Here is a 24,234-nt window from a genome sequence, read left to right as displayed (position 1 = left end):
CTCTGTAAGAATTTGGGAATGCTTATTTCGAATAGGTGGGAGCCAGTGGGAAGTTTTGAGAGGGGTGAAATGAACTGACTTGCATTTTACAAGCACTGCTGTGACCGTGTTACTGAAAATGCCCTATCCTTGATGCACTGCTTCCCTTAGCTTCTAAAACAACACAGGAGCTGGATTCCCTCCCACGTCACTGATTGCTCTTTCTCATACTCTTCTGCTGGTTCATCTTCTACTCTTTGATTTCTTGATATTAGATTCCCTTAGAGCTCAGTTCTTGACAGGTTTTTTTCTCTGTCTATACTTCTTTAATTTCTTTAGTCTCAGAGCTTCCAACATCCTTCTATATACCAATGATTTTGAATATTTATCTCCAGCCTATACCTGTGTCCTGAGCTCCTGTCTCTTATCTCTTACTGCCTACGCCACATGTCCGCTTCGATGTGAAGAAGTCTCATACTTATCATGCCCCAAACTGAATTCCTGATCTTTCCCCAAACCTGCTTCCCTGTCTCTCCATCTCAACTGATGGAAACCCCATTCTTCCAACTGCTTAGTTGAAAAAACACAGTGTCATGTATGACTCTCCTTTTTTTTTTCATAATCAATATCTAATGCCAAAAATTGCTCTGCCTTGAAAATATTCGGAATCTGACCATTTCTCACCATCTCTACAACTACCATCCTGGTCAAGCCACCCTATGTGGATTACTGAGACTGGTTCCCTGGCTTCTACCCTCTACTGCTAACGCAGTCTCTATTCTCACATAATAGACAGAGTGATACCATCATTCCTCTGGTAAAAAAGTAGGTGGGAAAAGACAGTTATAATATGACAGTGAAAATCAACAATGCCAAAAGCACAATTAAGGAAAGTAAGGAGGCGCAAAGAAACAATACTCGGGGAAAATAGGGGCTTAACTACAGGCATGGAAAAGATTACCAAAGAATATTTTTAAATATTTTGAACAATTTAAATATTTGAACAATAATTTTGAAAACTTAGTCAAATGGACAATTTCTCAGAATGTATGAATCTGCCTACTGACCCAATTAAAATTCTGAAAGCCTGAATATTTCTAATCATTTTTAGGGGCTGGGAATACAACAGAAAGAAAACAGACAATAATTCTTGTCCTTATGGAGTTGACACTACAGTACAGGAAATCAAGCAGTAAATGAGATACATAATTAAAATAGCAGTTGAACTGGGTATTTACCACAAAGATACAAATGTAGGGATCCGAAGGGGTACGTGCACCCCAATGTTTATAGCAGCAATGCCCACAATAGCCAAACTGTGGAAAGAGCCCAGATGTCCATCGACAGATGAATGGATAAAGAAGATGTAGTATATATACACAATGGAATATTATGCAGCCATCAAATGGAATGAAATCTTGCCATTTGCAATGACGTGGATGGAACTGGAGGGTGTTATGCTGAATGAAATAAGTCAATCAGAGAAAGACACGTATCATATGACCTCACTGATATGAGGAATTCTTAATCTCAGGAAACAAACTGAGGGTTGCTGGAGTGGTGGGGGGGTGGGAGGGATGGGGGTGGCTGGGTGATAGACATTGGGGAGGGTATGTGCTATGGTGAGTGCTGTGAATTGTGCAAGACTGTTGAATCACAGATCTGTACCTCTGAAACAAATAATGCAATGTATGTTAAAAAAAAAAAAGAAGAAGAAGATAGCAGGAGGGGCAGAATGAAGGGGAGTAAATTGGAGGGGGAGACGAACCATGAGAGACAATGGACTCTGAAAAACAAACTGAGGGTTCTAGAGGGGAAGGGGCTGGGGGGATGGGTTAGCCTGGTGTTGGCTATTAAAGAGGGCACGTTCTGCGTGGAGCACTGGGTGTTATGCACAAACAATGAATCATGGAACACTACATCCAAAACTAATGATGTAATGTATGGTGATTAACATAACAACAAAAAATTTAAAGAAAAAAAATAAAATAGCAGTTGAGATGCAGATAAATGCCAAAGAAAAAAATCAACCAAGAAAAAGGGAAAGGGAGTTGTAATTTCAAAGGGGTGGCCAGGAAAGTATTGACTAAGAGGTGACTTTTCAGTAAAGGCCCAAAGGAAATGAGGAAGAACATACTGAGACTAATCAATGGGAGAATGTTTCAGGCCAAGGACAGAGAACATTCCAGAACAATGGCAAGGGCTAAGGGGTTGACATGGGAATGTGCTTGCCTGTTTGATATCATCTTTTCAGTGAGGTTTCACTGACAATCCTCATTAAAATTGCACCACCCCTAATACTCTCCGGCCTTTGACTATCTAACCTAATATATAATTTATTACCTAGTTACATTTATTATTTCTTATCCACCTCCTCCCATTAGAAAGCAAATTACATGCTGTAGGAATTTTTTCCTACACTGAGTGTCTGTTTTTCTTATGAGTGCATCACAAATGCCTAGAACATCACTTTGCACATAGAGAGTACGCAGTGAATATTTGTGGAAAGACCAGGAAAGATTAGAAAACATAGCCAGAGGAGTAGAAAGAAAATGAGGAAACCAAATGAAGAAAGTAGTTCAAGGATGAGGAAATAACTATGTGAAATGCTTTTGAGAGGCAAGGTAAGATACAGACTGAGAACTGGCCACTGAGTGAGGAAGAAGGAGGGCTCTTGTGAACCTGACATGAACAGCATGGCAAGAGAAGCTCGACTGGAATGGGTTCTCAGAAGAACTGGAGAAGAGAATTCTGAAACCGAAATGAGCACAGATAACTTTCAAAGAGCTTCATTGAAAAAGGAAGGAGGGAAAATGGACAGTAGCTAGAGGGGAGGGGAGGGCTAAGGAAGACAGGTTTTATTTTTAAAATTTTATTTATTCTTTTTAAAGGAGTCTTTAAGAGGAGAGGATTAACAGCATATACTTTATGTGGGTGGGCACAAATCCAGCAGAGAGAGGGTGAAAAAAAGGCAAGAACTACAGGCACTGTTTACCGGAGAAGAGCAGGGAGGATGGGATCTCATACACATGTGGAGGGGCTGGTCTTAGCTTGGAGCACAGATGGTTCATCCCTAGTAACAGAAGTGAAGACTGAGGATTCAGGCACAGATGCACGTAGGTGGGTTGATGTGGTCGTGGGAGCTTGCGGAAATTCTTTTTTGATTGCTTCTATTTTCTCAGAGAAATAGGAAGCAGTGTCATCAGCTGAGAGTAAGGATATGGGAGGAGGTGTGGAAGATTTGAAGAGACAAGGTATGGAATAGTTGTCCCCAAAATAAAGAGGCGATGGAGATGAGGCGAAAGGAAATGCCTTTGGAGTGCCAGGCAGCAGTGGGGACCCAGCTGGGTTAGTCATCATGCCTGGGGATGTGTTTCTCCGCAGCCACACTCAGCTGTATATGCGTGGGCGGGGACCAGGCAGAAAGTGGACTATAACCAGAGCTGTGTTTTAACCAGGCCCACAGGACAAAGGAAACCGGGTCAAGACGATTAATGTGTGTACAAGTGGTGACCTTTACTGATTCAGCACTGATTTTAAGTAGAAGACCAAGGGAAAGGATGACATGAAGAGGGTGAGAGGCAGCAAAATCATGGACTATAGGGCACAGAGTTCATGCAATTTGGAGTTGGGGCAAAATGGGTTGGACAGTGAGATAGATGCTTGAAAAAGAGATTGTGGAGGGGGGGTTCAGTTACTGGTGATGACAAGTTCTAGACTATGCCTATGCCTTGAAAGGCTAGGATAGGGTGTAGGATGGAATCCCTGAAAGACAGGAGATCAAGAAACTAATAGGCCAGGTTATTGGCAGGATTATCTATGGGTTACTGAAGTTATTAAGAATTATGGCATGCATTGTCATGCAGGAAATAAAATCTTCAAAACAGGAGAGGAAGTGATCTAGGTAGGGTTGATAACTACAGTAAGGATGGGGAGTAGGTCGTAGAGTTTCATGGCTATTTTCCTGATTCCTTAAGACTGAAAACCTTACTTGGCTAAAGCAGTACTACTAATAAAAATTAGTAAGTTTAATTACTCTACATGTGTTACATGCAATAGCTTTGTGGGCATGGTTTAAGTTTAGTGTTTAAAACAATCTGGATTAGGGATGCCTGGGTGGCTCAGTCAGTTAAGCATCTGCCTTTGGCTCAGGTCATGATCTCAGGGTCCTGGGATCCAGTCCTGCATGGGGCTCCCTGCTCAGCGGGAAGCCTGCTTCCCCCTCTGCCTGCCGCTCCCTCTGCTTGTGCTCTCTCGCTCTCTGACAAATAAATAAATAAATAAATAAATAAATAAATAAATAAATAAATAAAATCTTTTAAAAATAGAAATAAATAAAACAATCTGGATTATCAGCTATGTGACCTTGGGCAAGGCACTCAACCTCTCTCTGCCTAAAGTTTATTCATTTGCAAAATAAGGATAAGAATACCTGTTCTCACATCCTACATGTCAAGTGCTTAGCAAAACTAAGTACTTAAGACAGAAGCATGGCTAAATACTCAATTATAGTTAGCTATGACTATATTTGTTACCTTCCTAGATAACTAAGCATAAGAGTATCTGGAAAATAGAAAAGCTAGTAAAGGTGTATCTTGCTTTTCAGAATAATATGACCCTATATACATGCAATTAAAAAAATAACTTTGGTAGAACCATTTATAAAATGACCTCTTTGCAAAAAAAATATTTTAAAAATTATCTGAATTGAGTTTTCGAATCGAACACTGATTATGTATTAAGTAATGAAGAATTGTCCTGTGGTATATCTTTAAAAAAAAAAAAGGTATGAGTAATGCAGAAAGCCAAAAATTCTAGATCTTGATAGCATATCTAAGTTTTCATTGCAAAAGCCATCGTTACTTATAGACTGGGATAGGAAGATAATATTCTAAAATATTCTTACTTATGTATTGATGAGTCCTATTTTGTGCTCTTTTCAACGTATATATTGCATTTCCAAGTGAGCCCAACAGACCAGCACAAAGTACTGATACCAAAGTGATGGGCTGATTTTTCTGCTATTGAAGGGGCCTAGAATTTTACTTATCTCAACAATGATTCAAATTTCTCACATCATCAAAGCTGATCTTTTTACAGGCACCTAACAAATACATTTTAAATGAGTGAGAATTGATTTTATAACTCACAGTGACATTGTCGTATGACTCTACTACCTTAAGTGCCTGTGACCAGACCTAGTACAAGTTCCTCCCTCAGTAAAAAGATCGTTCTGGAGATCTGTTGAACCTAGTCTTTGCCCTTACCTGCCTCTGCTTACTTGCTGTTGTCTCTTCACCACATTCCCCAGCTTGCTCTTTAGTCCTTTCTGATTTTTAGTCTCAGATAAGCATCTCTTCCAACTCTTCCCACTCCCCTTTTCTCTACTCCATTTCATTTCTGGTTTTTATGGTTGTTTACTGCACTTTGGCAAAGGAATGGTTCTTGCTGCACACTTGGTGGTTGGCATAGGGTTTCTCTCTCAAGGGGGCCAGAAGGGTCATGAGGAGCCTGGAGTCATATAATCACTGAGAGATACACTGACAACATGTGCACATCCAACTTAAAACTCATTCCTTAGCAGGGGTTGCTGCAGCCTACAAGTGTGCAGCGAATTAACATTTCTGCTAAATCTTATCACCTAGTAAACAGCACAGCTAATATTATAGGGCATTTTCTCTAAGGTGGAGCATTCAAATCAGACTTAAGTATGTTACTCAAACAACAAACACATGTTGTGTCTCAAACTTACAGATTGGAAGCACCTTCACCAGTTTCCCTGGTGCATAAATCTGGCACACAGGAGGCCCTCAGTGTATATTTGCTGAATTAACACATTTAACCCACAATCGATACACACTCTACATTTGATTTTAAACCCTAAGCTGACTTCTTTTGTGTGCAATATTCCATGTCAGTTAAACATCATTTCAGTTGTTACATGATGTATTACAGAGTATTTATGATGAATTGCTAATATTTAAAGTGGTATCATTTATGTAACACTGTTTCCGCATTTCCCCCTATTTTTAATATCCTGGGAATCTCAACATGGACATAGCCTAGGCTTTTCTGATGCTAAGGAGCCTTAACCCTGTTCAGTTCCAGAAAAACTCTTGTGATTTGATCTCTCATCTTCCATCTTCATAGATAGTACAGACTAGCAGGCCTGGATTTTATGTGTGTGTATCTCTACCCATGGAACAGATTCCAAATGGTGTTCTTACCTGAGAAGCAGATTCTAAGGAGTTTTCTGTGTGTTCTGTGCATGTGGGTGGTGGTTGGAAAGGGAGAGGCTAAGAGATAATCAGCAAAACTTCAAGTGTCTGGAGGTACTGATTATAACTGAAGAAGGGCCAAGAATAAACGCAGGAAAGGCCCTGACTAATTGTGTAGGAACACAAAATCTTCTTGTGTCCCTCTTGTCTGGTGGCTGAGTCTGGGTTGAGTAAGTTGAGTTGAGAGGGCCAGGAGCTGAAACTGCTTTGTACCTCTACATTTCTAGTTCTAAAAATAAGGTCCCAGAGGGGCATGAGACAAAACCTGTCATGAATTTGCTTTATAATCTGGTCTAGAATATATAACAGTCTATTTCCTTGAAGCAGTGTTAAAAATATTAATATTTTGACAGAAAATATATATGAGCTATAAATTGCCCATATGTGGTCATCTCCGCTTGTCTGTTTTCCACATATATAGTAATCCCCACCATGGCACAGTAAATGTGGTACACAAATTCAATTGCACAAAATGCAGGATTGAGTTTAATGTGATGTTGATGAAAAATAGCATTTTTAGTTAGGTCTGTACGATCACAAAACACAAAGAGGAAGGATGTTAGAATTTATACTAAGCACAATGGACTTTGCAGTAAGCTGAAAAATTAATAAATAACTGAAAAGCCATCAAGGTCTAATCCCACCCCTTCCTAAAATCACCACTCTCCCTCAACCCCTGCCCCGTCACAGCACAGGACATAGAACTTGTCAACCTGAATGGAGACAGGAATGAGGTCTGAAGCCAATGGCCAATCACATTATTATATAAATGTGTATGGTCTGTGGCTTACCTTTTGAAAAATAACATATAGCAATAGCAATAACAAAGATAACCACAGATGAAAAAATACCACGGAGCTATTGGAAAATACCTCAGAAAATAAATCTCCTGGAACCGTCAGCACAAGCATGGGTGAGGGTAGTGCGACATCTCCGAAACGCTATGAGTGGTGCCTGAGAGACCCATGTCCGTGGAAGGTCTAAAGAGCCACATCCCCAGACCACACTAGGACTGTCATGCCAGAAAATCCACCGGGATTTTTACCTTGTGTTGCTCGCGTTTCCGTTGTATTGTGTTGGCTGTTTCCTCATGGACCTGCTGAATGGTAATTTCCTCTCTCAGGGCCACCTCTGCTCTGTATAACCAGGCACCTATGGTGCCCAGAGGTGCAGGGAGAGATTTATCAAGCTGTATATGCCAATCAAAGAGCTGAAATACAAAAGTAGAAAAACATAATTATCTTTAATACAGAAGACAATTCCTAAAACTCCCCCAAATGATTTCTAAAAGCCTACATAAGGGTTTAAGTTAATTATTTCAGGTTAACTTAATAAATATCAAGGAAGAAAATATCTGTGTTCTGAATCAGATACTTTGAGAATGAGGAGGAAATTACAGTTACAAGCAAATTTTGAGGAAACTTAAAATACACCTGAGACATGGAAGGACATTATTGAGAGCTTAAACAATTAAACAATTTTCTTCTTATAGGAAGAGCATAAAGCCCCTGCTGATTTTCAATTTCAGGACTTTTGCTGAAAGGGAAGGGACTGGGTTTGCTGAGATGTTCAAGGATCCAGATGTTATACAATAGCTGATGTGTATCCTTTAAAACCTCCCACATGAGAACAGGTCCAGAAAAATCAGGGTCATCCAGTCATCTCTGGAGGAAGCAGAATATTCAGGATTCTTTCTATGATAGTACAATTTCTAACTATTTCATTTCTACCACTTTATCCAATTCTTAAGCAGTGTTTCCTGACTTACTGGAACATCAGAGGTGCTTGGAACTAACCTATTCTCTGGTAGAGTTTGTGGAAAAAAGATTAGATTATAAAAATGAAGAAAATACAGTAAGTTCAAGGCAAATATTCCCATTAATGACAGAAGTTTCAGAGGTTTTGATATCTTGGCCTTTAAGTTTGCTGAGTATTAATATGAAAGTTACTGAGCAGTTTTCTTTCAGGTTCACGAAGGACTGGATAAAATTTGCTGAAATTAAAGACTGTTAAAAATGAATGTGAATATAGGAGGATGACCAACTGTTGATGAAACCTGGTTGTAAACTTTAGAGAAATTGCTGAGGCTCCATTCTTGGGTGAGTCATCTCTTCTAAATGACCCAGAATTGAGTCTTTCAGGATTTCAATCCATCATCTACTCAACAGGGAAACTACGTATAGGGCAGGCAAAAGCAGAAGAGTTGTTAAGCCAAGTACTTCCACTAACTTAAAGGAAAACTCCCACAGGTAAACCTTTCCTTCCTCAGAAAGAGGCTGTAGGACCAGATGAAAACTCACTGTGTAGAAAAACACGATGGAAAATGTTCTTGACTAAATGATGTCAACCTTAATGAAATTAATCATGGGAGAACTTACCCTGGAGGACACTCTGTCCCAGGATTGTTTTACCAACGCTTGGTCAAGTGACAGTTTACCGTTTCTATGTACTGGTTGTATTAAATGTTCAATCTGTTTCCTTTTTATTTCATATTGAACTCTGAAGTGCTTAAATGACTAAAAGAGGAAAAAGAGCAAGGACATGGAAATGAGTCAAAAACAGCAAACGCAAAGGAAACCACATTTCCTAAATAACAATCCTTTATATTGGGATAACACTCAATATATGCTGTTGGTAATAATGATGACAGTCATGATACTGATAGCAGCTACCGTTCTTCAAGCCCTGATGATGAGCTTGGTCCCATGCTAACCGCTCTCTACACATCATTCCTCTGGCTTTCTCCATAACCCTACAACATCGATGTGACCTATTTTTATTACAATAGGAAGCCCAGAGGTAACTTGGCAAGAACAAGTAGTAGAGGCAGGACTAAAACCTAAGATTTCTCATTTCTAGTTAAATAATCTATGTCCCAGTCCATGCTCTCAAGAAATAATAGTAAATACTAATACAAACCTATGCTAATCATCAAAATAGTTGCTTTACTTCAAAATACCAAATAATTTAGGTTAGAAATTATATACATCTAAATAATACTGATTTAAAGATATCTAAATTTGTGTTTAAATCTGGGTAAAGAGGTTTACTTAAGGGATCTCAATTATATAATAACATTTTGCTTTAACTTTATGGCATTAAAATATTAATTATTGTATCATTTCTTTTATCATCGTGTTTAACATAAATTTAAAATATGTAGACTTAACCCTAAATCTAACACTAACCTTAAGAATTAGTGATTTTAATTAAAGTTCTACATTATATATTAAATTAACACATCCTTAAATAAGACTCCAAGTCCAAATTGAATTGAAAATACCACTAAAATGTGCAATTATGTTAAAGAACATGCGAATGTCCCTACAAACACATCTGAAAGAATGTCAAACAAACATGTAAGTTCACATGAAGAACACTGGGGGGAGACGGTGAGTAAATATTTTACCACAACTTTCATCTATCTTCCATTGCCTCTAACTTAACATAACTCAAAAATACCAAAACATAAATTTGGCCTTCAATTTCGTTCCACAGAATTCTATGCATGAAAAAAATAGAAAAATGAACTACTGACTGATAAGTAGAAAGAGAAAATGCTGATTATGTAAGAAACACACAGATGAGGAAAATGTTTCCTATGTTCAGATTTCAGATGGTCCCTAATTTTTTTTTAAGAGACAGCTGATCATCTTGGGCCTGAAAGGAGTGTTTCTGTTTCATGCTTTTCTAATCCTTTGTCTTCCCTTTATACAATAACATTTGTACAACAGGTAGCTTCATAATTTGGACTTGATTTTTCTATAATTTATGCCCAAACTAAAACTCACCAATGGTCTAATAAGTATATTCACTCTGTTCTTGTATTTCTAGTCTCAATTTACTGGCTTAATCATTTTTTTAATGAAGCTCATCCAGAAAATTATATTTTTGAGAAAGAAATATTACATTAAGTTTCAAAGCAAATAACATATAACGTGTTCAACAAATATAATATTGATGGCACCATTCATCTGAATTCAGGCACACTTTATAGATATTGTTACATAAAATCCACACACTAATGCCAACAGCTAAATCCTTTATCATCTGCCATGTTGAGTGTCCTATCATTGCTCCCTTTTATGTAGCAAAACCGATTAAATTATAATGCAGACCAGGATATATTATAGTTTGGCCACTAAAATGCAATACTATTTTATTTTATTTTATTTTATTTTTAAAAGATTTTATTTATTTATTCATGAGAGACAGAGAGACAGAGAGAGAAGCAGGCTCCCAAGGAGCTGGGAGCCCAATGCGGGACTCGATCCCAGGACCCTGGGATCATGACCTGAGCCGAAGGCAGACGCTTAACCATCTGAGCCACCCAGGTGCCCGCAATACTATTTTAAATAGGAGGAAAACGTCAATGCTGCATACAATAAATCACAATTTAATGGGAAAACCTGTTATAAGATTTTGTGTCTGAGATGTGAAAATTGAAATCTAAAATCCAAGTAACAGCAGGATAAGGAAACTGGGGGAACTACAACAGAAACAACCTTGGCGGCCTCAATTTGAGAGCAACAGTGTCGAACCGGGCAGGTAGCAATAGAAACTGATCCCATTAATGAGCCCACTCCAAAGAGTCATGTTGCAAGCCTTTGTTAGATACGGCTTATTCAGTAGTAGTTTTCTGTTTGGCACTGAAGTCATTTTTTGGTGGAATTTTTTGTTATGCGACAACTATAAGATCATGAGCTGTAGAAAAACAATGACTAGATGTTTGTCCTTGGGGTCATCTATAAGACTCTGAGTTCCAGAAAAGTCATGAAGCCTCGGAGCTCAACATACAGGTTGGACACACACAATTGGAAAACTACTAATTCCACCTCTTGGTATATATACCCAAAGGAAATAAACAGATACTGAAGAGATATCTGCACTCCCTTGTTGACTGCAGCATTATTCACAATAGACAAGATATGGAAACAACCTAAGTGCCCATTAATGGATGAATGATAAAGGAGATGTTATAGATAGAGAGACCTATAAATAACGTGAGAAAGAAGGACATCCTGCTATTTGTGACAACACAGATGGATCGTGAGGACATTATGCTAAGTGAGATAAGGCAGACAGAAAAAGACAAACACTATACGACATCACTTTTATGTGAAAAAAGCCAAACTCATAAAAACAAAGAAGATGGTGGTTACCAAGGGATGGGAGGTGAGGGCGGGGAGATATGAAAGATGTTATTTAAGTGTACAAACTTGCAACGAGAAGTAAATGAGTCCTAGAGTGAATATAGATAACAATATTGTATTATATTCATCAAACTTGCTAAAAGACTAGAATTTAATTATCCCAACCACAAAAAAGAAATATTTATGCAATGTGATAGAGGTGCTAATTATCTCTACAATGGCAATCATATTACAATATATAAATGTCTTAAATTTTTTAAAACTACCTATTTACACAGAAATACAATTATTAAATTACATGCAAACTTAAGATAACACATATTATTTCTTTTAAGATTTTTCTCATTAATATCATTTGAAAGATAAACTTGGATTAAATGACATATACTAATATTACTTATAAAAAGGATTTTAAGAAACAAATCTTTTTCATACATTACCTGATATTTATCTTGCAAATTTGATTCTGTCATCTGTGCCCTTGTCAAATCTCTTTCAAATTGTTCTATCCAAACTTTTGTTTCTTTCAAAATTAGCCTGTCTTCTCTCTAGAAACCAGCAGAAATTACAATTTTATTAGTAACTATGCATTGACTTAATTGCTGATTAATAACTGGTGGATTCTAGAATGCACTGAATATTTAATAAGTTCCAATTGTCTCTGAAAAACTTCTCTCCTCTCCCTCACCTCTTTTGGAGAGTAAGAGAAAAGTTAATTCTAGAAAAATAGCTTAATTATCTTGCTAAATACTGAAATGACCTACCTCCATTTTTTTCCTCAAGAAACAGTAATTTAATTAAGAAAATGCACTCAAGAGGAAATATCCTAAATACAAAAATACTCAGAAAGAACAATGGCTGGAATAGGACTGAAAACATAGGCTGGGGGGTGCTTCTTAACCCAAGGTCATTTGTACCCCAGAGGACCATTCCGGATGAGAAAAATTTTGACTGAATCCAAGGAGTTACAGTCACAGTAACACTGTGGGCTAGTATTATTTAAAAATGCTATTCAGTATTATAACATAAGCTCCACTATGACAGAAAATATTTATTTTGTTCAATATGGTATTACTAGACCCTGGTAACACAGCACCTATAAATATTTACCAAAATATTTCCTGAATGAATGCATCCAGGCTACCACTCACATATCAAACATGAAAAAAAAAAGATTTATATCATTGTTTCCACAAATAATAACAAGCCATTCCAGCACAAATTTAGTGAAAAATATCCTAATTTTTCACAAGATTTCTTATCTGTTAAGAATGTCAAAGTAACCAAAAACACATTTAACATGGTTCTTGGCACTGACAAATAGCTTCCAACTACGGCATCTCACTTGATCACAGCCCTGTGACACAGATGAAGTGACTGATGACAGGTTAAGTGGCAGAGGAGACAGAGTGCTGGCCATGGAGGCGGGCAAAACTGGTTCCAAATTCTGGTTCTGACAAGCATCAGTTCTGTCTTTGGACATATCTTTTTTTTTTTTTTTTTTCCCCTCCTCTCTACTGCTGCGCCATCATCTGAGTAGACCTCACACACTGCTTCTCCAGTTTGGGGGAGAATTCAAGATAACCTGTGCAGCACACCTAGCACAGAGGCTGGCCCACAGTGCTGTCATGGTCCATGCCTTCTCTTTCTTTCCACTCTTGCAAAAGCAATCCTATCCTGCCTGAAAACATCTTCCCCTGGATAACACCTTCTTCAGAGATCAGCTCAGACACAACCTCTCTAGAAAGCTTTTTTCTGACCCAGAAGTCTCGTTGGGGGTCCCTCTTCTGTGCCAGTGGTTCTCACACAGTAGTGTGCACTAGAATCACCTGGAGGGCTTCTGAAAACAAATTGCTGGGCACCACCTTCAGTCTTCCTTGGCTCAGGATGTCTAGGGTAGAGGACGAGAATTTGTATTTCTAAGAAGCTTCCAGGTGAATCTAACGTTGCTGGTCTAGGGACTACATTTTGAGAACACTTCTCTGATCCTGTAACAACCTGAGCTCAAATATTCACTGAAAAAGCACTATTTTGTATTGTCCACTTAATTGTCTCTTCCCTTCCACCCACAGTACAAACACCTTATGTATCTTATTTTTCTCTAGCCTAACACAGTGTCTGGCACCCAGTTTCACTCAATATATAATGGTAGAATAAATGATTGGTAATATTGGTAAGTAGAGAAAGAAATGGAACAGGAGTCCAAAACTCCAAAGCTTTAGCCTTTTCTAAGATGGCTCCTCTGAATGAACAGATAAACATGACCAAGGCACATGGTTTATTGGTTGACCATCATGCCCATAAAAGCACCAATGGCACATCCTTATGAGCTCAGAAGAACTAAATGCTCTTGGTTTACCTCCAAGGTATCAAAAGCCAGTGTGACTACTAAGTGGGGGGAAGATCATCGAAGCGAGCATAGGACCTCACTATGAGCCTCCAAGGACCTGCTTTTCACCAACTGAAATTACTTCACAAAGTCATCTAAGAGAAAGAATTATGTTCTTAAAATAACCTCATTAGAGTTCATCTAGTAAATGACTTTTCTGCGGGTGGAGCAGTGTCAGGCAAATTGCAATAAGGTAAGAAGCATGTAGCTATTTACACACTCAACATTCTCCTTTTAAGAGGAGATATTGTCCAAACAATATTTAGATTCCCAGAGTCCATTTAGTCTAGTGGCTTTTCTTCAACTGTTAACTTTTATATGCATTCAAAGACCGGGGGGGGGGGGGGGGGTGTCTATTTGCCTATAAAAGGCACCACCACCACCTAAACTCCAGGCAGTTAAATGGCCAGTATTCTCATGACTTTTTCTCTTTCTCTCTATTTCATTCAAACATACACACAGGCATCTTTATATGTTCTGTAGTAGGTTTATGTGTACATCAACTCATGATTCATGGAGCATGAAATAAAAATTAATTTAATATTTGATATAAAATTAGTTACTTCTAATTGTTATTACAGTGTTGGCATGAAGTCTACTTTGTTGATAGATCCTTAACCTCAAGCCTAGATGGAACATAAAGAAAGATGGAAAAGTATGGGACAACTTGAAATTGGGAAATAACTCATAATCATTAATTCCACAAGTATATCTGAGCACTTACCACATGTCATGAACTTTACTAAATAAACTATATGACCAAATACTGAGCAGAAGAGATGTGATAAAACTCAGGATACAAACTAAATGAATACTTAGCTTTTTTCAAATAATAATTTCCCGCTTAATATGTTAACATATAAAAATAAATCTTTAGCTTTGTTTATTTCTCATGTTACCTACAAAGAAACCATAGTTATTATAAATTTTTCCTTTTATTAGTGTTATTAAAAAGAAATTAATTGATGCTATCTTGTAATTAAAGATTAGTTCATGCGAGTGGCTTAGACTATAACTAACATTCAATAACACTTACATGTTATTTATTCTATTGGAAAGGAAAAGGAAATAACAGAATTAATGCATTAAAAGAAATGTGTATATAAAGACATATACATGCAAAGGAATGGCTAATAAGCTATGGAACGTAGGATGTTTGAAAGAGGTCACTGATTCAAGATTATTTAAATCTTACCTTAAAATTTTGGATAGAATTTGCAAAAGATGGAAAACCTGGAAGTATTTCCTAACAATATGAAAAGATAATATATAGAAAAATAATATAAATCAGGACAAAAATTATACAGGAAACAAGAAAAAAAAACAATGGAGAGGCATCTGTCCATAAATAAATAGATGATAATTTTACGGGTATAGTTACTTTAAGAGATTTTCATAACTTTTGAAAGCATCAAAATGTTCAAATCCAATAAGGCAATGTAGTATTCTAGTATTTGATGTTTTGTTTTAATTTTTGGCAATATTTACATTTTACAAATATTTATAGCTTGAAATATTAACCATTTTAAATGGTGAACTATGTAGAGAAGAGGTATATTAATTCATTTCTTTTCTCTTAAATACACTCATAAGATGCATCTCTGTACCCCTATACCAATTAAGATGGTGCTGTGCTTCTCAAAGCAGCCAGTAGTAGTTGTTGCAATAGGAGAAGGAATGAGTGAACAAACAACTGTAAGTTTAATAGCTCACAGAGATGAACTAATAGGCGTATTTTATTTATTTATGATTGAGTGCTAATTATTCAAGAACACCTTTAGGGAAAAACTTGATCAGTTTTATTGGCTGGAGTAAGAAAGCATAGCAATGTCTACTTCCAATAAGAAAATCACATTTAAAAATCGTATCTATAAAGTATCTAATTTAAATAAACTCATAAAGAGGATACAGCATTCAAATTCACCAAAAAATGGAAGCCTGGGAGACAGGGTGATGCCAAGCTTTTTAAAAGTGAATTAAAAGAATTATTTCCTAAGACTTGATTAGACAAATACTAAGTATTTTGAGGTGATGGCATCAATAGCCCTAATGTGTGTAACCTATAAAATCTTAAAGTTTCACCAGAAAAAATTAGGTGGCCATTTAGCTGCATTAAGCAAATGAAAAATATATAAAATACATAAAATTCCTTTTTCTTATTGAAAATATTCATTTTTAGATGCATATGCCCTCCATTACAAATGCCACACTAAAAAGGGGCAAAGCTTATAATATATTTTCCTCAAAATTAATTTTTGAAATAACCCTGAAGAAATCATATGTACTCTCTTTTCAGGAAGGGATAGAGGGAACTTTTTAAAAAAAATCAATTTATTTTCTAGATAATGAAATTAATCTCTTAATAATAAAGCCTCTTTAGTAAAGCCTATTAACAAGCTTATGTCAGGAATGTGTGTCTTTCAAATCTTGATGAGTTTTGGCATTCGATTCTTGCTCATGAGCATTAACAAAAGCACCTTCTTTTGTTTCTCAGACACTGCCAGTCACAGAGTTTACTCATCTGGGGAGATGATTAATGTCAGAGAAATTAAAACAGTACAAACTCAGAAACTTGATCAGAAATAAATCCAATTGGGTAACAGAAGGACTTTTGATATGAAAATCAGATGCAAGCTGACTTTCTCTAAGCTGTATGGGGTTAGTCTAATATGCTTTCTAATGGAGTTTTCTTATGCACACAGCAACATCTACAACAAATTATATTCTCAAAACCCAGAAAACCCCAAATGACACCGAAGCACATGCATCCGTCTATGCTAGAATTTGTACAGAAAGTCTGGTTTTGCCTCCTGCGGTTCTTCTTAGAAACATTTACTTTGCTGACTATGGGTAAGTTACTCTGGTGGTCAATGTTTGCGCCTGAATCCTGTCAAGGAACAAAACAGGTTTCCTGAAATGATAGTTTTAAAAAAAACGAACATAGTTCTATCAAATGCCAAGTTAACTTCATCCAAGCAACCTAGGAAACACCAGTTACCGATGTTTTGCTTACTTTTTTATGAAGTCACAGATTTCTATTAGTGCAATACCTTCACCTATTTGAAAATCTGGGGTTATGAGCCCTTGGCCTTTTCCTTTCTCAGACCTGTTTCTAAATCTGTTTGGAAACCATACAAAGTTTTTTGTTGTTTTTCTTGTTTCTCTTTATTATACTCTCAAACTGCTTTGAAAACTCTAGTTGAGACCTGAGCAATGAAGTCAGACGGTTTTTTAACACATCTTGAAAATTCCATTTATTTCTCTCTGTCTCTCATTTTGCCTTATAATTAATTTTAAATTCAGTAGTAAACCCACCTCTTTATAATTAAAAAATAATAATAACACTTAAAAAATTAGAAGAATGGTAATATCCATTGTTAAAGTCTGGGAAAATAGGGGCGCCTGGGTGGCTCAGTCTTAAGTGTCTGTCTTTGGTCAGGTCGTGATCTCAGGGTCCTGGGATCGAGCCCCACATCGGGCTCTCTGTTCTGCAGGAAGCCTGCTTCTCCCTCTCCCACTGCCCCTACTTGTGTTCCCTCTCTCGCCATGTCTCTCTCTGTCAAATAAATAAATAAATAAAATCTTAAAAAAAAAAATTAAAGTGTGGGAAAATAGGCATTCTGGTGTGCTGGCTCGAGTGTAAAATGGGACAAACTTTTTACAGAAAATTTTTTAAAAAAATTTCAAAAAGCATTAAAAATCTATATGCACTTTAGCCTAGAAATTCCACTTTTAAGAAAGAATCATAAAACAATGTTGTATTACAGAATTTTTCATAGAAGCACCTTTTATAATGGTAAAAATTCAGAAATTTTCAACAATTAAAACTGGATGAATTATTGTATATCTATATGATGTCTTGGAAAGAATGGTATAGGAAGAGTTTTTTTATGTTAACAGAAAAAAAAGATGAAATTGTATGTGTACTATAATTCTGTTTTTGTTAAAATATTATGTGTGTCTACATACATATAGACAAATGTTGGAAATATACACTAACATATTAATTTTTTTCTAGGATAGGGTCTCTCTAAAAGATCAAGTACGGATCATTTTCTTTTTCCATTTTTTTTTACTTTTTCTCTTTTATGACAATGAACATATGTCAGTGGCGCAGTATAAAAATGTTATTTAAACTATTGAGAGGCTGAAAAAAATCTAATCACAGAGTATCAGGGCTTTTACAAGTCTGCCTTACTTCCATGTGTTTGTTGTGAGTAGTGCCTTATATAATAAATCTGAAAGTCAAAAATAAATTTTCTCAGATTAAACAGAATATGGGGACTCAAGCTGTAAAGGCACAAATGACATGATGAATATAAAATTACTTCAATCCTCACATTACTAAATGAATCTCCCAACAAGTCTATCTTTCCTCAGTTTTAATTCATCAGTGCTCTATGTCCAGCATTTATCATTAATAATGCTTTCTCTCACATATCCAACATGCACATCAGAAAAATCTTTCCCTGTAATCTCTTCCCCAGTTGGTGATACCTATTCTTTACTCAGTTGCTCCCTTTTTGAAATGCATTCCAAAAATAAAATAAAATAAAATAAAATAAAGCATTCAAATTTAATTTTTAGAAAGCACCATGTTAAACATCTAAGTCACTACCACTGAGTGTGCTATCAGTGCTTGAAGAAAAAAAATACTTACATCATTCTCTTGCCCATCAGTGCCTGTATTGTGGATGTCAGGGTAATGGTTCAGAAACTGGGCTACATAGGTCATAACAGACTTCTCATCTGGTTTATCCACATCAACATCTGGAACAACCAAAACCAAATATGAATAGGTTAATTAGCCTTCTTTATATTTTAATAACACAAACTTTGAAATCTAGCTAATATGCCAAAAGACACTGTCCTAAATGCAAAAGAAAAATAGAATTAATATTTCAAGATAGTGAGGGAGGGCAAACCAATTTAGTTTGGATGATACGTGATGGGAATGTTATGATGCAGAAAGATGACACATTTTAACTACGAACCTTTAGGAAAGTAATACATGTTTCATTTAAATAATATCAACAATAATTCACCAAAAATCTGAGACACTTTATGGTTATTCAGACATTCTGTGTTGTTAATAAAACATAAATACTATGTAAATTTCAGAACTGGGGTGAGCGGGTAGTAAAAAATGCTTACAGGTGTGGCACAGAATGACGTGCCCATAGAGCTTGTATACTGTATCTGGACAAATATAGATAAGTTCCCTCTTGCCCCCACAAGTTTTATTTTAGAAAAGAGGAAGATGCCTTATGTTCAATTCCTTGGATAGCCTCTTCCTTGTGCATGATTCTCTCTAAATTACTACACTTTGAATGGTCAAGTACTCTGAGGGAAACACAGAGCCTGAGAAGATATTTTTAAGTGTACGGACGTTTACTAATAAAACCAATAAAAATCAAGCAAAGATATTTAAACAAATTTAATCATTATAGAAATATAGGGGGTAAGACTGCAACATATAAAGAGTTGAATGTTTTAAATCACCTTTGACTATCCCTTTTAAAGGCAATGAAAATGTGATTACATTTGGAGTTTGCAAATATCTAACAAAACAAACAAAAGCCATGGAAACCAAAATATAAACTGCCCTAATATTTTGTAATGTGCCTTGTGATTTGAGATATAGTTTCTACAAACTATCAATGCAGGATTGAAAAAGTGCTACGGCTCAAAAGACTTCAAAGGAAACAGTGATCATGTATTCTGGAATGCACTGGATGACTCAAAGGTGATTGTAGAAACGACAAAATCACTGATGTGGAAGATGCACGTGAAGAACAAGTAAAACTTTCATGAGATGTGAAAGTGGAAAAAAACATTTAACATGATTTAATACAGTAATACAGCATTTAAATATATGTGTAACTAAATCATAAACTAATTGTTGTAATACATATTGATCTATTTAATCTATATTCCTAAAAGTTTATACATCCTGGTTTGCTAAATAACCTTTTTAAAATTTTTTAAAAATTTCTTTATTTTTGTATTTTTAATTTTTTTAATTAAAAAAGTTTAAGATCAATAACTTTTTGAGGGTGGAGTTCATATTAGGAAAACAAAAGGTCACCTTATATCTGGGCTAGCCTGGCATCTGGGCAACCTCAGTTCTATCATCAAAGGGAACACTAAGCTTCTCTAGTCTAGTGGATATGAAAGAATCGTTTATACCCTCTTGCTGTCCTACTCTAAAAAAATTGAGGGCTGGGATGTGTGTGTGGCTTTCTCCTTGAGCTGAACATTATTGACTTGTGTGTGTGTGTGTGTGTGTGTGTGTGTGTGCATGTGTACACAGAAATAAGGTGGAAAGCCCTTGGCCATCCTAGTGAATCTGTGGGTACCCCCAGCAGGATCCTCAAGTAGCAAGAGATCTCCATTCTGCTCTCATCTCAGGAAAGCCAACCAGGGACTTGTAGGTATCTGTAACTTACTCCTGGAGGCACAAGTGTCTCCATTTAGACACTGTTTTAGAGTTAGACATGCTCATTCTAAAATCTCATCTTTAAAAAGAACTTGCTTTCATTGTATTTACTTTGCTTTTTTTTTTTTTTTTATTGCAGGGGGAGAGGGAGAGGTAAAGGGAGAGAGAGAGAATCTTAACCAGGTTCCACACATAGCATGGAGCCTGACGTGGAGCTTGATCTCATGACCCTGGGATCATGACCTGAGCTGAAATCAAGAGTTGGACGCTTAACCAACTGAATCATCCAGGCACCCCTCTATTTACTCTTCCGCATTCATTAATAGAAATATCCATAACTGCCAACCCAAATAAGAAACTGCTTGTGACATTTGGAAAATTCACTTTTTAAAAAAGATTTATTTATTTATTTGAGAGAGAGTAAGCAGGCGGAGGGGCAGAGGAAGAAGGAGAGGGAAAGAAGCAGACTCCCTGCTGAGTGCAAAGCTGGAAGCAGGGCTCCATCCCAGGATCCTGAGATCAAGACCTGAGCTAAAAATCAAGTGTCAGATGCTAACCAATTGAGCTACCCAGACACCCCTGGAAAATTCACTTTTAATCCTTTTATGTCAATATAACAAACAATTTATTCAGTTTACTAAAGTTTATTAAAGGCATCAAAATTGTCTTTTGAAGGCTTGAAAGAGCTTAATCCACTTCTATAATGTCTTAAAATTCACAGCCTTACCAAAAAGGTGCCAGACAATTCTAATGAAAAACAGTAGTCGAGCATTTGTGTGGTTTTCCCAACTGACACTGGAACACTGGATGGTTATCAACATTTCTAAGTTTCTAGTGACTGACATTTTTTTTTAAAGATTTTATTTATTTATTCATGAGAGACAGAGAGAGAGAGAGGCAGAGGGAGAAGCAGGCTCCCAAGGAGCAGGGAGCCCGGTGTGGGACTCAATCCCAGGACTCTGGGATCATGACCTGAGCCAAAGGCAGACGCTTAACCATCTGAGCCACCCAGGCACCCGTAGTGACTGACATTTTAAAGATATGATCTCCGATTATTAATGATCTCTTACTTCTTCCGATTCGTTGTTATATAAACAGAGTAATTCTTTCATCCTGGGCATCCCTCCTCCCCTTAACATGCACACTTCTAAAGCTTTCATTCCACCCTTACTATATGGAGTTACTACTCTTCACTTGGCTGACACCACCCACGTCAAAGTGCTGTTTGGAGCAACAGAACTATATTTTGCTCCCATATCTAGTGAATATTTTTCCAAAAGAAAATCAGTGCAGGAAAGTACTATTTCTTCCTGCTTTTCTAAAGTTTTCTGGCCTCTGATAAGGTTTCGGAAATCATCTGTAATTTCTGCCTTTAAGACATAGAAACTTACTGATTTGAAGTGTGTGTGCAAGAACCAACAATTACTCCATTTACCTTCAGGATCCAGTAGTCTTGGGATTCCTAGTTCTGTTTCAGCAATAGTGAAAGCCTCCTCCAGGTTTTCCCGGTTAGGTCTCCCTTTCACTCTCTCCAAGTCCACTAGTTCTGGTCGAATGGCATGGATGATGGAATGGAAGGCGATTCCACTTCTCCAGCTCCGCCCAAAGTCTTTTACTTCTATTCCCATCTGCCTTAATGTGATAAAAAAAATAAAATAAAATAATGTCACATTCTGAATAGATAACATGCACTGTCCTCAAGGACTAATGCAAAATCCAGTCCTCAGCAATGACTCATGTGCAGTTATAGCAGTTAGCTGCTTAAAAAAAATTAGGCAAAATAAAATTTTTAGAGGGTAACAAGATAAGCGGGAGAAGTTGTGGTTCCATACTTAAGAATCTTCAATATTAGACTTTTCAGTAATTGAGATATTCAATGTAAAATTTTTAAAAAAATTTTTAAAGGAAACTAATATAGAGAAAACATATCTTGCAAAATAAAAAGAGAAAATTATAAAAACACCAAAATTGATAGTAATTCATCAGTGTATACTTTTGAAGAAGTATCTAGCACATTTCCAATGACAATGATAAACAACAGTGTGTTGTATGTGCACAGGTATTAACATACTAAGATAATATGGCTGAATTATATCAAATACTTTAGAATGAACAAATGCAAATGGATGTAATCATATCTCTAAATCAGTCACACAGGAGCCTACACATCACATAAGTTCAGACAAGTTTCCATCTACCTCACTGATCAAACTGTTTGATCAAATTGCTTTTTAAACTCTGTTTTTGGAATTGCCTTGAGAGCAATGCCCTTGGTGGCAAATCTTTGTTCTTCTGTGGTGGATAGAATTAATTCAAAGCCGATTATGATAATTAAGAATTCATTCAAGTTGGTAGTAATAGTTTGTTGTTAAAAATAAAAGTGATACAAGCTCACACAATGAATTTTTTTTACATGTAACTTATCAACTATATATAATGGCAGCTCCAAAAGGAACTTGTAACGATGTCTTTGAACAGCATCCCTTGGTTAAGTATAGAACATTTGAAGGTGATCAATTAGGTGACATTCAATGGATGAATATCTTGGTAGTCTCCTTTTAAAAAAAATTAGTCTCATTATAGTTCTTTCTAAATGAAGCAGAGGTAATATCACTCAATTCCCTTTTTTACTATATTCTCAAGAATTCCATGAACCATAAGGTAGATTTGATTGATACATTGATTAATATACAAAGTTGGTAAGTGCCCTTAAATTTTATCTCTGCAAACTTAAGAGTCACTTTAAATCCTTTTCTACCAATGTACATTCAGCTTGCATAAAATGTCTTGTGCTGAAAACAGCATCATTGTATCTCATCACTGGCTTCATAAATATATATTTTCAAAACAATTTTGTAAGATGCCAGTAATAATAAAGTAATCCTGTATCTCCTCTTAGTTCTTTCAGAGTTCCTGTCTCTGGTAGTATGCATGTAATATTTTCAGACAATGTCTGACACATGGGCAAATACCCACACAGGTGGAATGGGTCAGTGTGCTCTTGTTAACTCCTCAATTCGTACATTTACCCTGGCTTCATCTTACTTTTCCACCTACATTTTCCTTTTGCTCACATTTCCTCATTTGAAAATGTTTTTGTATTCACAGACACCTCAAACTATTTTTTAACACAATAAGGTGGGTGCAAATAAACAATTAGCTAGCAAATATTCATTGTGTATTAGATATTTTCTGATTTTCAACTTGTTGTTTCAGATATTTTCAAAAATATAGAAAATATTTCCCTAAATATTACGATGTTGGAATAATTTTTCAAGTTTTAGTACATTTTCTTTTTCTATATTTGTTGAAAACACACACACACACACACACACACACACACATGCACACCTATAATGTTTCATATTAGATCAAAGCAGTTAGGTGATATTCCTAAAAAGTTTTAGTTTTAGTCCAAACCTCTCATTTAAGAATCTCGGATACAAAATCTAGGAAAACTTAGATATGTCACTTAAAGGAGTTATACAAACTTAAACTTGGACACATCACTTAAAGAAGTGATGAAGTATATCCAGTTTATAGGCATTTCTGACCTCTAATACATACTTACTTCAAGTCATTTTGAATGGACCTGGATATACAAATTTTCATTTGTTTCATTATCTTATTAATTTTTGTCTTAAAATACAATTGTTCTTCCTAGACATCTCAAAATGAAGTATGCAAATATCAGATATGCTACAATTTAATTCTTTCATGTCTGAGAGTATATAGTGATAGGAGATAAAGTTGGTAAAAAAATAGAGAAGGCTTAATTATGTTGCATTACTGAGTTTTTATTTATTTCTCACATATTTTGAAATTTTATATAAAAACAGTGAATATATTCTGATAACATGTCTGGTGTTTACTGGATGTTTTGTCCTTTCTTGTCATGGGCAGTCTTATGAGACTGATAAACATTCAGACCACAGAGTCTCACAGATTATTATTTTAAAAACATGTCATATACTGAAATGGGTACAGATTCTAAAG

The 24,234-nt window shown here is 36.2% G+C and overlaps 1 protein-coding gene across 1 annotated transcript in view; it reads right to left on the bottom strand.

Moving 5' to 3' along the window:
- Nucleotides 1-24,234, bottom strand: part of SYNE1 (spectrin repeat containing nuclear envelope protein 1) — a 454,522-nt gene that overhangs the window by 305,640 nt on the left and 124,648 nt on the right. Inside the window, exons 8-12 of the mRNA XM_028103363.2 lie at nucleotides 21,674-21,870; nucleotides 18,460-18,569; nucleotides 11,851-11,958; nucleotides 8,636-8,773; nucleotides 7,303-7,467 (exon numbers count right to left, since the gene is read on the bottom strand). Of these exons, the coding sequence (XP_027959164.1) occupies nucleotides 7,303-7,467; nucleotides 8,636-8,773; nucleotides 11,851-11,958; nucleotides 18,460-18,569; nucleotides 21,674-21,870 (718 nt within the window). The remainder of the gene's footprint in view (nucleotides 1-7,302; nucleotides 7,468-8,635; nucleotides 8,774-11,850; nucleotides 11,959-18,459; nucleotides 18,570-21,673; nucleotides 21,871-24,234) is intronic.

This window comes from Eumetopias jubatus, unplaced genomic scaffold (genome assembly GCF_037043125.1).
Source record: "Eumetopias jubatus isolate StellerSeaLion01/CBP00866 unplaced genomic scaffold, mEumJub1_p1.0 scaffold_6, whole genome shotgun sequence".
Lineage (NCBI taxonomy): Eukaryota > Metazoa > Chordata > Mammalia > Carnivora > Otariidae > Eumetopias > Eumetopias jubatus.
This window is presented reverse-complemented; position numbering and strand designations above follow the sequence as displayed.